Consider the following 16,072-nt stretch of genomic DNA (forward strand, 5'->3'; position numbering starts at 1 on the left):
AGGTTGGTGCACGCCCCCATTGCTGCCCGGTCACCTCCTACCTGCCAAGGGAATCCCTCTTGCCCATATTTCTGAATGAACAGGCTTTCCCGGGAGCTGAGCCAGAGTGAGGAACTTCGACATATAGGTTGACCGGGTCCCTGCTACCATTTCACAGTGGGGGCCCAGCTGAAGCCAGCCAGCCACTCCAGCTGAGCAAGGTGATCTGTATCATCCTGGTAATGACTGCGAGGAAGGCGTGCTGGGACGACACAAGCGGACTGGTTTTCTCCACCACAGTAACGCTCAGCTGTCTGCGTTCTCTGCCTCTGCTGAGGTCACAGCCCTACCACCACAGCCGCTCTGGAGGAAAGGCCCGCTCTCAGGCCATCTCCTTGCAGCTTGACTTCTCGGGCTGCTGGCACCTCCAAAGAGATGAGATAACTCAAGACCCACTCCACAAGCACCCCGACTCCGTCACATCCCTCAGAGCAAAGGCAGGCTGGTCCCAAATGGGCAAGGCTTAGCGTTATTATAACACACAGCCTGCTTTTACATATTGCTCCCTCTGCTTAGGGTGGTACATCATTATGTAGAAAACACTGGCTGGAGGAGGGCGGGGTGGCACAGAGATCAACAATTCCTCACATAGGTCAGCTTGGTATTTTCATTTCACAATGAAGCACAAGCAAGCTCAGGCTTCGAGCACGGTTGCTTTCCGAAACCACAGGGTCTCGCTCACAAACCGCCAGGCAGCACCATCTCTCAGTGGTCTCCCCGCCCCAAGAAAAGGGCAGAAGTCCTACAACAGGACAGAATGCTTCACTTCCATCAGACTGCCCCCATGGTTTCTGCCAGGAGAGGGCCGGGCCAGGGCAGAGCTGGGCCCACCTCCCATCAGTCCTGCCGGCCGGCAACGTTTACCTTCTGGCCCGGAAACCTCCAGGTGGCAGCACCCAAGCCTGTTTCAGACAAGCAGGTTTCCACACAACCTCAGCCATTCCAGGTGACTCTCCAGAGACGTGATCCCAGCACTCTTGCCAACCACTCACAGGGGAGGCCCCCCAGGAGCAACAAGACAAGGACTGAGACCTCGGCCGAGCACATACTTCTCCAGAGTGGCGAGCAGGGGGTCGGGCTCCGTGCTGCTCTGAACCTGCAGCATCTGGTCTCTGCTCAGGCGAATAATCTCACAGAGGGACTGGGATGCGTTCGAATGCCTCTGCAGGGAAAAGGTCAGCGTTAACAATAAAACATGTTACAGGTTAAACTTATCACAGAAAGTGGAGTGTTCTACCTCCTATGAAAGAACCCAGTAAGAGTCAGGTGAAACCCTGAGGGCCCTGAGAAACTCCCGCTCACGGGGCTCTCCTGTGGTCCCGGTAGAGGCAGGATGCTGATATCCCAGCAGAGGTGACCCAACACCCCAGGGCTGCTGAGGCTACTGCTTCGGACCGAGAGCCTCCCATTTCCATAAACCAGCCTGTATCACCCTAACCTGCCACTGACCACAACCCTAACTGCAGCAGGGCCAAAACCCAGCCTCCTCTTTGGCGCTCAAAGTCACCACTGTGCCACCGGGGCTCCTTCTATAACCTACAGGCTGTCCAGGGGGCATCTATCTCCCTGGTGGCAGAGCCATCCTGGAGGCTCTGCCTTCTCACAGGCCTTGCTGAGAAGCTTCCTCTTCACTGCGCACTGGGCTGGCCCACAGCTACACCACCCTGTGAGGCCATCCAGTGCCTCCTCGAGCACGTGACCCCAGTGCTGATGAACCTCATTCCCAATCCTCCCAGCACAGGCCTCGTCCCTGCTTCTCAGAGGGCTCCACACGTGGACAAGTGGAAAGGCCTTAGCAGCTCCACTGGACAACTGGCCGGTCCAGGGGCTCTCTTGCCATGCCCCCACCCCCCACCCCAAGCCGGGCAATAATGGGTCCTGAGGAAGGGTGACGCACATACCAGGAACCCCCTCACCAGGCAGCATAGAAATCAGCTCAGCCTCCAGGGCCATCAGCGGCCACGTGGTGCATGTGTACCCCTGTGGTATGGACGTACTCCTAGACTCTGTATTAGCTTTGACAAGGTTAGCAAATTGCCAATTTCCAGGACTCAGACCCCGGCTGTCCTCCTGCCCTGCCTCCGGAAGGAGGCTACACGGCTCCCGATCAGGCTGGGCCAAGGACACCAGCCCCCTGGAACGCTCCAGTGTTCCATGAGCAGAACTTACGTCTTCTTCTTGGGATGGGTGGACGGTCTCCACTAGCCGCTGGATGATCTTCTCCTCGTTTAACCACTGCAAAACACACGTGGGTAACCATAACAACAGGACTACTGCCCACACCACGCCCCACAGACACTGCCGTCGTCTTTTAAGTAGAGTCCAAGTCCCCCAAGGAAAATGCCCCCCCCACCCCCAGTGGTGCTGCAGCAAGTTTAACAGTGACCAACATCCCCCCAAGTATCACGCCACACTAGAAGTCTACACACTGGCCTCTCAGTGTGGGGCGCACTCCAACTCAGCACGAAAGGGCTACGGTGTGGGAAGGAGGGAACTGAGAAGAGCAGAAAGAACTGATACAGCTCACAAGTCTGTATTCTGAATTAGGAAAGCATGAGAAACGTGACCTTGACGATGGAGAAAACAAGCACGTGTCACTTTCTGACTCCAGCACAGAGCTCTGGGGCCTCAGGGCTGTGCTGTCTCCTTGGAGTCAGCGTGGAGCACTGTGCAAGGTGAGCACTGCTGACTTCGATGAATAAAATGATAGCATTTTCAGAGCTAGTGGTCTTGGGGAATTTACAGAGCTTCAGACTAAACAGAAAAACTGGGGAATCTGTTTTTCCATATCAAAATTTTTTGGAGCATAAGCAAAGGGCCCCCCCATGCTGAAACTGAGGCAGCAGTGGGACCCTCACGACGGCTTGGTCCCTGGTTTGGAACAAGGAACAAGAGACCACAGAAGGTCTGCTGGCTTACTGCAGACCCCCCAGCTGACGCACCTCAGGAAACAAGGGGCTTCACACATGGAAAGGTGCCCCCTAGCCCTAAAGGTTAAAGGAACTAGGACGGAGTCAGGGCAGAGGCTCCAAGAAAGCCCAACTGTAGAGTCTCAGCCCTGGGACATCTCCCAGCCTAGGCCAGCCTGAGTCAGGAGGGCTCACAGGAGAAGAGGGCCAGCCCATCGTCGCAGCCCTGCCTCAGCTGCACACAGGGACACAAGCCTGGGTCTCCTGTTCTCTACCAGGTGCTGCCCAGGACTCTCAGGGATCACACTCTGAGCAGCCACGCCCGAAAACTGAGGGCAGTAAACACCTTGGTGGGCAGCAAGCAAGTCAGTCCAACAAGCCCCTCTGCTCCAAGGCCACTCCTGGACTCGTCCAATGTGGCTGCCCTCAAATCCGAGTGAGCCAGTCACCCTCCTCCAACACCACCTGTCCCCAGGGCCCTCCCTTTAGGGATGCATCTATTCCCTTGGCAACGGGAATTCCCAAAATTCAACCTGTAAGTTACCGAAAGGAATTTCCACCCCAGCACACACTCCAGCAGAAGCCTAGTCAAAAATGGCTACTTCCCCCAACAACCCAAAATCCCAGATGAGCCAGCCCTGGTTCTTAGGGATCAAGTGTCTCCCTCTCTCCTGGTTAATGATCCACAGTTCTGAGGAGAGCCTTTAGGCCTGGGTCACCTGACGCATCCCCACCTTATGGTGCCAGCATCACCACACACTCCAAGGAGAGCCTCTCCTCTCTTGCGGGCCCTCCTCTCCCCTTCAGGCCCTTCAGGCCTTCACTTAAAATTACGACTTACTAAGAAATGACAATGCTCGAAGGTTCCTGGCTGGATAGTAAAGATGGGATGTACCGGATGTTAAAGACAAAATGGACTGAACATTAAAGATGGGATGGACTGAGGACTAGCTCTGGAAGGCGGGGCTGAGGGACAGAAGAGAGAGGGAGGGATCCCACCCACCTGCTCTTGCCTGCACAGCCCCAAGAACCACTGCCCAGAGTCAGCGTGCCTTCCTGCCCCACAGCTCGTGAGAACTGCCACCCTCCCTGGGGCCCAGGGCCAGGCTAACTCACATGAAGCACGTCTTGCCGGGGTTGGGGCGGCTCAATGCACGTCAGGAGCCGGAGCAGCAAGTCCATGATGGCTGACGTCCCTATGTGCTTGATGATGAGGTCGACAAAGTCGCGCTTCTTCTTCAAGAAATCCACAATCTAGAGAACAACCAGAAGCTGAGAGCTGGACCACGGGGACTGCCACGTCTTCAGTGCCCTGCCCACTCCCAGATCCCAGTAGCAGCAAACGCCCTACCAAGAGGTAGAATTGGAAATCTTGGCTGAAGAGCTCCGTGTTCAAAAGCTCCCTTAGAATACAAGACCTCCTTAAAGGCTTGAAGGCAATCAAGCGGCCATCAAGCTCAGAAGCAACAAAGCCCACATGGAAGAAGCACACCAGCCTGTGTGATCACGAGGTGTCGAAGGGATCAGGTGTAAGGCATCATCAGAACAAAAAATCTTACCATAGTGAATGATGGGGGGGTGGGGGGTGGGGTGCGGAGTGGAGACACAAAGCCCATGAGCAGACCACTGGAGATCCCCTTGCAGAGGGGTCTCAGGGAGGAGACGAGCCAGTCAGGGTGCGATGTAACAACGATGAGAAATACAACTTTCCTCTAGTTCCTAAAGGTTTCCTCCCCGCTCCCACTACCATGACTCGAATTCGACCTTGCAAATCTGGCTAGACCAGAGGATGTACACTGGTACAGAAGGGAACTGAAAATACAGGGAATCCAGGGCGGATGAGCCCTACAGGACCAGTGGTGTGAGTGGCGAAACAGGGAGAGTAGAGGGAGAGTGGGTAGGAAAGAGGGAACCGATTACAAGGAACTATATGTGACCTCCTCCCTGGGGGACAGACAACAGAAAAGTGGGTGAAGGGAGACGTCGGACAGGGCAAGAGATGACAAAATAACAATTTATAAACTATCAAGGGCTCATGAGGGAGGCGGGAGCGGGGAGGGAAGGGAAAAATGAGGACCGAATGCCGGGGGGTTTAAGTGGAGAGGAAATGTTTTGAGAATGATGAGGGCAATGAATGTACAGATGCGCTTTACACAATTGATGTGTGTATGGATTGTGATAAGAGTTGTATGAGCCCCTAATAAAATGATTATAAATAAATAAATAAAGTTGGGGGGGGGGGGGGCGCGCCACGCAGCGGCGAAAAACCAAAAAAGGGTCTAGTCAAAACAGTGGCTTCTGAAGGGATCTGCCGGGTCAGGGAAATTCCAGGCAAAGAAGTCAGCTCATAGTACTGAGGCAACTGTTTTAATCTTGATGGCTTGTTTGTTTGTTTGTTTGTTTGAAATCATCTTATTGGGGGCTCTTAGAGATCATATAACAATCCATAAACCAATTCTATCAAGCACACTTGTACACATGTTGCCATCATCATTTTTAAAAACATTATCTTTCTACTTAAAAAAAAAGAATACAAGACCTCCCGACTGTCACCACCCCCACCCTCCCCATTACAGACACCACATAATGTTGCCTCTCTACTCACTTCTTAAAGATAGGGGTCAAAATGGCAATGCTCCCAGAAAGAGCAAGACGCCCATTAAAAACAGCTCATGGACGTGAGAGAAGTCCACGAGATGGCCCACGGGCACACAGGAGACAGCTCCAATTTCTATATTACATTCTAGCAGTAGGGAACACAGGCTCAGAAAGTTAAGACTGCTCTGGTCAGCGAGGCTACCTCCCAATCATACCAGGATTTCACCCGGGGGGTGGGGACACTGAAGTGTGGTGCTGAGCTGACTACGTCCTCAGTCAGGGCCTCTTCTCTCTGCTGTTCTCCGTCCTGGCCCCCTGCTTTTTGTGGGCCCTCTGTTCTGTCTACTTAGCAGCAGCCCCAGTCCCAGGAACAGCAGCACGGGGAAAGACAGAGGGCTCCCACGCAGGCAAGACACTGGAGCTAAACAGGGGCCACCCTGGGAATGACTGCAATGTGTATAAACCCCAAGTACCCTGACCTTCCCGTCCCGCAAAGAGACCTAAGCACAGGGGTGACACTGGGCTCACCATCACAGACGGCCTCTCCAGACAACAGGGTTTATGTGGTCCTACGTTGTCTTGGACCTGTGTTTTGTCATGATACAATCACAAGTGGTCTCACGGGGACCAAGAGGAGGAGGAAAAGGTTCATGTGACCATATCGGCCATGGGCCCAGTAGCAGATGGCATGGGACATGGAGCCAAAGGCACACATGCCAGCTGACACTGTGGTGGGTCAGTAGGGGCAGAAGCACCTGGATGGTGGATGACCATGTCTGAGGAGCTGCTCACCTGGCCCTGCAGCTGAACACTGCTATACTCAGGCAGGTCCTTAGTTAAGCCAGAAGGCACCAGTCATGGTGACAGCAATAGCCATCTCTGAGGGAGGGGCTGGCCAGGCCTGGCTCTGAGGTGAGCAGAGGGGAAAGCACGGTGTCCTCTCTCAAGGTCGGTCGTTGTGACTGGGTACTATCATAGCATACTTTCAGGAAGGCGATCCTGGCCCAGCTGAGCGGGCAAGAATCCTCCTAGACAAAGGCTGGATCCACTTGGCCTTGGCACAGGACCGAGCATGCCCAGGGGCCTGCAGGACAGAGGTGAACCAGCCCGTAGGGTTTCCAGGCTCCCACCTTTCTGCTGGGGCATGACGCACGGGGACCTGGCCCATGACAAGCACGACACAGTCAGGCACACTCAACTCTGCCACGGGGCTCCTCAGACAGGACCCCGGGAGAGGATTCTGACTTGTGCATAGCAGAATGAAACACTGCCCTGTGCTGGGCCACCCTCGTCATCGGTGCTGTGGGTGAGAACCCGTGGTTGCGGCCACTGTGTCGGTCTATCTCAGTGGTTCTCAACCTTCCTCGTGCCGCAACCCTTTCATACAGTTCCTCGTGTGGTGACCCCCCCCCCCCCAAAATTATTTTCGTTGCTACTTCATCACTGTCATTTTGCTGCTGTTATGAATTGGGTGGCCCCTGTGAAGAGGTTGTTCAACCCACAAAGGGGCCGCGACCCACAGGTTGAGAACCGCTGTTCTATCTAGTCAAGTGCTCCCTCTTTTCTGTGTCCCTCTAGAACCTGAACTCAAAAACATGCGAGCCGAGTCGATTCTGACTCAGGGACACTAGAGGCTGCCCAGAGGGCCCCCAGGGAGCAGCAGGCCTCATTTGTTGTCCAAGGGGTAGCTGGTGCCTTGTGGGGAGCAGCCAGCCCCGTGGGTAGAAAGATCCCTGCTCCCAGGGGCTGCTGAGCGCTCATCCCCATGCTGCTGCAGATGTCGCGGCTGGCCACCGTGCACTTGAGCGTCTGAAGCTGGGGTGTCCCTTGGGTACCTGTTCCCCTAAATGGATTATGTTCTCCTGCCAAGCAGACCCCTCGTCACACCAACAGCCTCTAGAGTGGTGGCTCTCCTGCACTGACACACACTGAATAATCCAGACGGCTTCCTCAACACCCAGAGTGCAGGCTCTACCTGAACCCTGCTAGTTTTCGATCCAGTGGGTCTGTCTGTAGGGGGATCCAAGAGCCTGCACGTCTAACAAGTGCCCAGGTGCTGCTGCTGCTGGGGCAGGGACCACATTCTGGGAGCCGATGAACAAACAAGGGATACTTGGTCAATCCGAGTCCCAAGCACATGAGCTAGGACCAACACGGAGGCTCAAGGACAGGTGTGGCTGCAAGAGTGAGCTACCAGGAAGTGATGAACCCTTCAGCTAAGCATCTCAGTTTGGGGGCAGGACCAGAAGGGAAACCATCACCATGTGTAGAAGTTACACTCAGGGAAAGCTTCACACATGGTCCACCTTAGCACAAAAGATGAGCGAGAACAAGAAACAGTCCCTACACCAAAGACCTACCGCTGAGGGCGGGTGGGCCAGGAGCTAATGTCTCCACAGGGCTCCCCATACCCTAACCACACCTTCTGACGGATCTGAGGAGGAGCCTCCAGGGTGTGCTGACAGGGGTGTGAGGTGTGAGGGCTCAGTGCATCCCCACTCATGAACACACACAGGAGTCTGCTGACCAATGTCCGGGCCGGCAACGCACCTTCTCTTAGAGCCTGAACTTTTAACTCAGAACCAAGCTATGGGGCATCCGTCACCTCAGAGGATGTTGGGCCATAACGCTTACCCGGAAAACAGTGTTTACCTGCTCGGGCTTTCTGCTGATGAGAATGCTTAGCACCTTGCTGAAGAAACTGGCAAGTAGTGGGTTCAGGGGGGAATCATTGAGGAGGAAGCTGTACAATTTCACAAGCAAGGCTTCGTCTTCCCCGAGCCGGTCATTCATCTGGGAAACATCGGAAGTGAGCAGCTCACAGGATATGTTCGGATACCTGGAAGGACAGGACACAGATACATGCATCATCGGGCAGAATGACTCCCGGTACAAGGTGAACCCCTGGCAGGAAGATGCGGAGACCTTGTATAAACAGTACAATTCTCCCCATGAAGTCACCACAGGGCCTCTTTCTGGCCAGACAGAGGTGGGCTCTCTGCCGTGCCAGACATCGTGGCAGGAGGAGCCTGAAGCCAAGCTGCCATGACAGAACTAGAGTGTGCCTAGAGCCTCTGGTGGGCAGTCAGCCAGGGGCAGGGGGCAGAGCCCAGACAGGGACCTCTAGGAGCAGCAGGCAGCAGCACTCCAGGGCAATGCAGGGTGCTGCTCTCAGGACACCGAACTGCACACTGCACCTTATTGGCACCTCACGGTCAACTGGCAGGCCCAACAACCGCCTGTACTGTTAGTCGGGCTGCAAATGGTGTAGTGTATGGGCATGAGGATGATGCTGGCATGCTGAGGTCTTCTGGGGGCTCATGCTTGATGGCGGAAAAGGGCCCCTCACTGATGGGGCACAGACATTCAAAGACGCAGTCACCCCAGGAGCAAGGTGATGCTGCTGGCAGAGATACTGCTTCAGGAGTCACCTCTCCTGGTTCAAATTCCACCCCCACCCCTCTATCTCTCCTCACATAGGGTGTGCCAACGAGGCACTTCGCACACACGGAGATGGGTGGAAACCAACTACAAGAGGCCACAGGCCTGGCAGAGCCCTTAGAATGTGTGCTATCATACAGACTGCACGCTGCAGGACCTCGGGTCCCTCATGGGCAGCACTCAGTCTGCCTCTGGGAAGAGGGCCTGGCCTGTAGTCCTCGCCGTGTCTACTATTAAATGCCGTCAATGCTGCTTCTGCAGGCAAGGCTCTCAATGGGCCTCGCCAGGAAGCTACAGGCAAATAAAAGTGGAGTAAAGGTCACACAGGTCCTGGCAGCCAGTCTGATTCTGATGGGGGAGGTCTACGAGGGTCCTGGGGACTGGGAGGCAAGCTCGTGGGGCCTGAGCAGGAAGTAACACCAGGCTCCGAGTTCTGGGCTGGCTGGGCTCCTCCGTCCCAAACAGGAAATAAGCTTCCCGAACCAACCTCACCCCATCCCCCATTCTCAGATGCATGGCCCTGGAGCATCGCCGCCGCCCCCCCACCCCCTGTGGCCACCCCTGGAACCTAATAAGGCAGCTGTCCTTGCTCCTAAAGCTATCGCTCGCTGTCCTCTGGATGCCAATTGTCCACCTGCCCCAGCCCACCCCACCCCCCACCAGCATGTCAGTGTTCTCTAGCATGTCTCTGGCAGGGAGACATTCTCTCACCCCTCAGTGCCCTCACGGGGACGAACCCTTTGACAGAGCCATTTCTGCTACGCCAAGCCAGACTTCCCCTCCCTGCTCCAAAGGCAGGACCCGACAGGGCCCTAAGTTGCTAGTCTTCACACCAGCACGGACCCCACCCCTTCTGGGCCTCCTGAAATCGGCTTCCCTGGGCTCTCAGGACTCTAACCCTGCCCCCCAGGTTCTCCTCACCCTCCCAGACACGCCTTCTGGGGCCCTCTGTGAGGGCCATGACCCCCCTGAAGGTCTCAGAGCTCAGTCTGCGAGGCTCACCTCCCCCTGCAGCGGTTCCACAGCTAGGCTCACCACCCAGTCTGAGCGCCAGCCATGCCCTCTACCCTGCCTTCCAGATTCCCACGGCCACTGAACGGCTCACCACCTCCCCATCTCTGGCCGAAGGCCATCTCACTGACCACTGCAGCTCCAGCTCCCAGGTGCCCCTCCAGGACCTTGTCCGCTCTAATCTTCCCAGGGCCACCAAAAACCCCCACCCTTCAAAGTCCAGGTCAAACCCTTGACCTCCGTCTCCAGTCTCACTCCAGTCCTCTTCCACCAAGAACCCCCTTTTAGTTCCAACGGCATTAAAAAAGCCCTTCCCTACCACCCACCCACAGTCTTAAAAGGAAAATGAAAACTCGCTGCCAGGGAGCTGATGGGGACCCTACAGGGCAGGGCAGAACTGCCCCTGGGGGGGTTTCTGAGATCCTAACTCTTTTTCATTTGTACATGTTGCCATCATTACTTTCTGAACTTTACTTTCTATCTGAGCCCTTGATATGAGCTCCTCTTTTTTCCTTCCCTCCCTCCCCGCTCCCACATTCCTGACCCCTCGATAAATTATAAATTATTATTTCCCTATCTTACACCGACCACTATCTCCCTTCCCTACGGTTTCTGTTGTCCATTCCCCTGGGGATGGGGGGTGGTTATGTGTCGATCATTGCTTTCAGTTCAGACAGTAACTCTTTACAGAAGCAGAAAGTCTGTCGTTTAACTCTTCCAAATAAGGTCCAGGCCAGGCCATTTCTCACTAACCAGTACCACTACCACCTTCTCCTTCTATGCTTGTTACTGCTACGTCCTAAATGACACCCAGAGGGGAAGTCGGTCCTCCGGGGGCCACTGTCAGCACTCATGTCACCCACTGCTTAAAAACCCCCAATGGCTCCCACTCTCTCCTGAGAACAGCCCCAGTCCTGGCCAGAGCCTGTGGGCACTGCACCACCCACCCCACACTTCTGTCCTCGCCCAGGCTGCTCTGCTGGCCAAGCTCCACTCCCAAACCCACATGGAATCCTGCCCCCCGCCCTCCCGACACCTCGGAACAGATAGCGCCATCCAGTGACCCTGTCCTCACTGCCCTTCCTCCTCTACACTGCTGTGAGCTGCAGCAAGGCTCCTGTCAGGACAGTGAGCTCACTCCCCGGTCCAGCTCACCCCACTGGACTGAAACGCCAAGACCCAGACTGTGCCTGGGACACCAGACACTCAACAAGCATGTGTTCCATCAATAGGTCTCACTTATCAAGTACGTGCTGGATCACCGACCCTGAACCCATCAGACTATGGCACCTGCAAGTCTAAGCCCCAGGATGTCGACGGCTAATTAATGACCTCCTGGGTTAAAGTCCGTGTCAATTGTTTAAAGTGGTAAAATATGCTGCTTGTCACTAAGTTTAAAAAAACAATTCCCTAAAGTGGTCATGGAGAATTAAGTAAAGCTACAATGGGCTCCCCATCCATCAACTGGACATTTAACTGTGGGGTTTGCACCACTCACCAGCCCTCCAGAAATGGCCATGTCCACACTCCCTGACCTGACTACAGCCCAGCCTCACCCTGGAAAGCCTCAGGGTCCATGGGAACAGAGCCTGCTGTGCTGGCTGACCTCGACCCCGAGGGACGGGAGTACACCATCCGTGGCACTGCCCAGGCCAGAGGCCGTGCGGCCAGTGAAGCACTTCATGCTTTGTCAAGGGTGGCACGAGGCGATGCTGCTCCAACAGTTGGTGCCAGCGAGTGCGGGGGCTGGGGTACTTCTCTCTAGTGCAGTGAGCCCATGGGCTAGGGTGAGTCTGCCCTCTACTTCACCCGCATGGGAGGAAGCAGGATCCAGAGACTCTGGCCCTTCCTGCCGGGGCCTTCACCATGTGCTGAGGGAATCCCAGCACAGAGACTCTCTTTCTGTGCACGCTGGCCTTCTGCTGACAACCCTTTCTCCTCCTCCTGAGTTGAAGCTGCCACTGATGCTAGCTGTCAATCTTAAAGGCTGGCAGAAAAGATGACGTCCTGAAGAAAAAGGCACCAGTGACTTGGAATCATTGATAAGCCCGATTTCCCCAGAAATGAAGAGATGTCTGAAAAGTGGGGGGTGGGAGAAAGCACAAAGGTGACTCTCCTAGAAGCCACAGCTCTTCCTGTTGGTCAAACTTCACATCACTCTAAGTGCACTGAGCAAATGTCACCAGGGGCTTCCTGTTTCAGGCTTGGGTGGGGTATGCAGGGCAGACATGCTGTGCTGGGAGGGGGCCACACTGGGGGCGGTCCTGAGCCCACTGACCACCAGAGGCTGGTTCTCAGTCACCAGAAGGCAGGGGCTTTTTTCTACGGCCACGATGCTCCTCGGCACACATCACTGACGGAGACTGGGGCGGGGCCTGGTGAGCATCACTGCCCTCAAGCCAGACGTCACTGGGCATAAAAGCCCTCTGTCCTTGGGGACACTCATTTGTTACACCGGTGCTCTCACTGGGCTGAAGTCTAGTAACTAGGTGCACGTCCCCACCAAGGCTGTCACGTGGCCAGTGCCAATTCCCAGGAAGAGGTCCAACGCAGGCCTGGTGCACAGGGAAGAGCGCTGATGACCTAAATTGCCACCCCACAGAGACGGCGGAATGTTCTTACTTGTATCGGATCTTTTCGTCCATGTCTTGAGGTGGTTCTTCTATAATGAAGGAGACTAAATCTTCAAGACATTCTGCTTTTAACAGAAACTCTATAAGCTTGCGGTTCTGGGCTTTACATTCTTGTAAAACATCTTCCTCATCCATTAACTCCTTCAGCGTTACATCCTCTCGTTCTAGCAGGGTGTCTATGTGGGAGGATGAGTGAAGATCAAACTTCCAAAACATGCTGGTCTAGACAAGAGAGAGCAGTTCATGAAATGTCAGTTTCCCACGGTACTTTTACCACCCAAATTTCAGTTCAGGGTTACGGTTTAAAATGACAACTCAGCCCATATGAGGAAAACAGGTTTAGCACTGGCTCTAGAAAATACTTCTTTAATAAGCAAAATTTATAGGAATTCTCTTACCTTCTCAGGAAGGGACCAAATATTTTCATTGTTAACAACCAATGTTTTTGGCATGAAACTACGCAGAGCTAAACCATCGGAGGAGTTTGCCCCGAGAAAGGAGCCTGACCGCCATGCTTTGCTGGGACGACAATGTTGGGGAGGGAGGTGGTACAGGACCGCGGTCTCCCTGAAATGCGACCTGAGCAACAAAGCAGAGGCCCTCCAGGCTCCCCTGACACCGAGGCGTGAGCACCTCACTCTCGTTCAGCGAGAGCTGAAGGCCAGGAAGTGGAAAAGGCACTGCCAACCCTGGAACCCAATTCTCGGTCACCAGGCCGAGCACCGGACAGGCAAATGTGAAGCCACCGCTCACTCCACGGGGCTGCATCCAACTCTCTAGCACGTCTCCTTGAACACACAGTGTGCTTTCTTCAGTACCTGTTCCAGCCAAGAGGAAGAACTCAGGCTCGATCCCATCTGAAGGCTGAGCCGATGAAACCAGTTCAAACGCCACTTATGACCAAGGACGGGATGAGGGCAAATTACAACCAGTCTCGTCAACACTCCTCACTGCCGACTCTGGGGATCACACTCACTGGCTCCACATCACCCCAGAATGAAAACCTACAATGGGACCTGTGTGTCTCACTGAGAAGCCTGGGCCAGGAACTCCGCGTGAGCTGGAGTCCAGGAAGAGTTTGTGGGGAAATTCCAGGGTCTTTTCATTCAAGTTCTCCTTCAACTTTTTGAGGATCCCTCATGTATCACAGACATAGCTAAGTGGGGTTCCCTCATGAACGTATTTCAAGAGCACTGTTAGAAACCAAGATTGGAGCACGGGAGGTTTGGATCCTGGAAATCAGACCCCGTGCTGCACAAAATATAAACAGAGCTTGAAGGAAGCTAGCAGAGGTCTTAGGAACAAGTTTGGATTAGAATATCATCAAATGCGAAGGGGGCAGAAGCTGCCCTTGTTTAAAAAACCCTTACTGCTCCAAGGAAGCACATGGCAGTACAGTCGTGTCAGCTGAGAGCAACAAGAGGACTGAGACGTATTGAGGCATGAAAAGCCACTGGGACAGTTCACCCGTCAGACATTCACTGTACCTTGTGGAAGGGAAGCCAGGGGCGAGATTCACTGTGACAATGTCCCTCAGACTCACGGCATCTTGTGGACCAAGACCTGTGTGTGGCACTGACTTCCAGCACAAGCTTAGTGTGAGGACCACAAGCAAAACCTGTGGTGTTAAGAGATCTCAGGGAGCAGCTGCTGCCTACAGCAGGACCCCAAAACCAAACCAACCTCACTGCCGACTCAATGCCAACTCATGGTGAAGACCCTCTAGGGCAGGGCAGCATTGTCCCTGTGGGTTTCTGAGGCTCTAACTCTTGAAGGGAGTAGAAGGGAGTAGAGAGTCCCGTGTGTCTTCTGTCGGCATGACTAGGCTTCTAATATCGTGTGGAAGACATGGCAGAACATGCTAGAGACGCCGCTCCCACCACATTCAGAACCACTCCTTCCTTCCCTGAGGCTCGCTTCCAAGGTGGGGACTGGGAGAGGCACCAGAAGAGGTCATTCAATGGGTCACAGGTGCTGGGGAATGAAAGACGACGTAGGCTTCCAATGCTGAGCAACCTGCTCCTGCTTCTCGTGTACCCAAAGGGCAGAGATGATTTTGGCCGTGGGTTCCTAACTCACTGGGCCTAGCACTCAGCTGGCAATTAAACCCTTTTGTACTATAGCCTATCACCCAAGGTACAGTGTATGAAGGCAGCTGTCTTTGCCACTCATAATCTACTTTAGGACACAAAAACTAGAACAAAGGGAAAAACTACTTTGGGGAAAACAATCAGTGGGGATAATGAACCTTAGACAGAACTCTCTTCTTGGGTTTCAGATTTGTGTGCAATGCAAGAGAAAAATAACTCGTATTTTATCATTTTCTTTTTTTTTTTTAAGGATAAAATGATATTATTAAAAGGTAGGAAATGGATACCTGTCAACCCACAGATCACCAGGGTCGATTTGGCTGACCTGGCAGGCTAGGCGGGTGTCCCCTTCCTCCCTCACCGCTCCACGTGTCTCTCCTGAAGCTGGGCGCTCAGTTGAAGAGGACGAGCTTTCCTGCTAGGAGGACCGTCCTTTGGTTAAGAGTACACGAGAAGCCGGGCTCCCCTCCTAGAACCTCCAAACAGAAGGTAGGAATGGAGGGTGGAGAAGTGGGCTCCTTCCCAATGTGAGGAGGACGGCTGGGCACATGCCGGTCCTGGCTCAGCAGCACTCGAGGGCAGGCGCGTATTCAGCCCTTCTCAAAGGACGGCCTGAAGAAGTAACAGCCACACAGCCATCTCAGAGCCTGATCTCAGGAGGGGGACAAAAGGCCTCCACACACCTTCTTTGAACAAAGGGACCGACTAAACACTTCTCGTAGCACACCTTGCCCTGTGCCTCGCCGGCATGCTCAGGGTAGTGCTGAGGCCAGCCGACATTTCCTAGTAGTTTCTCCAGCAGAGTAGAAAACTGGACTTGCAACAAATCTAGCGTGGGCCCATTTAAAATAGCCTCGTTTGAAGTAACAAGCTATTTTTTTGTTTTTGTGACCTCCTCTAATGGAAAAGTACAGCGGGAAGTCCTTTCTCTTCCAAGAAAGAAATCACAGAAGAGTCTGCAATCGAGCAAAAAGCACTTCCTGTCAGCAGACTAGGAACAGGATGCAGTCATCCCAATCAGTAGTCAGGTGGCTGCAGACTGCAAGTGTTCCCAAACTTCGTCATGTGCCTTACATCTGAACCCAGTAGAAACAACCTCCCAAGCTCCAGCCTCAGAGCGTACTCTCCAGCTCCAAAGCCTCAGTCACACCAGAAGCCTCCATCCAGGACCACCTTCCAGAACTGGGGTCCACAGGCAGTCCAGCCACAGCCAGGCAGCCCCCAAGAGCAGCTGCCTATATTTAAGGAGGGCTTTTTTTCTAACATTCTCATAATTGAGAACAGAAACTGCACGTGGCCAAAACAGCCAATCAAGAGGACTAGGTATCCTGTCATCTAAAATGCTTGTGTG

The 16,072-nt window shown here is 54.1% G+C and overlaps 1 protein-coding gene across 14 annotated transcripts in view; it reads right to left on the reverse strand.

Annotated features, from left to right (window-relative positions):
• Positions 1–16,072, reverse strand: part of PPP6R3 (protein phosphatase 6 regulatory subunit 3) — a 97,034-nt gene that overhangs the window by 33,138 nt on the left and 47,824 nt on the right. For all 14 annotated transcript variants that reach the window (XM_045297308.1, XM_030887559.2, XM_030887558.2 and 11 more), the window contains exons 4-8: positions 12,621–12,853; positions 8,199–8,385; positions 4,065–4,202; positions 2,209–2,274; positions 1,089–1,201 (exon numbers count right to left, since the gene is read on the reverse strand). In XM_045297308.1, coding sequence (XP_045153243.1) covers positions 1,089–1,201; positions 2,209–2,274; positions 4,065–4,202; positions 8,199–8,385; positions 12,621–12,847 — 731 coding nt within the window. In that variant the 5' untranslated portion in view covers positions 12,848–12,853. The remainder of the gene's footprint in view (positions 1–1,088; positions 1,202–2,208; positions 2,275–4,064; positions 4,203–8,198; positions 8,386–12,620; positions 12,854–16,072) is intronic.

Source organism: Echinops telfairi, unplaced genomic scaffold (assembly GCF_000313985.2).
Source record: "Echinops telfairi isolate 266 unplaced genomic scaffold, ASM31398v2 ScPeMD7_7417;HRSCAF=8455, whole genome shotgun sequence".
Lineage (NCBI taxonomy): Eukaryota > Metazoa > Chordata > Mammalia > Afrosoricida > Tenrecidae > Echinops > Echinops telfairi.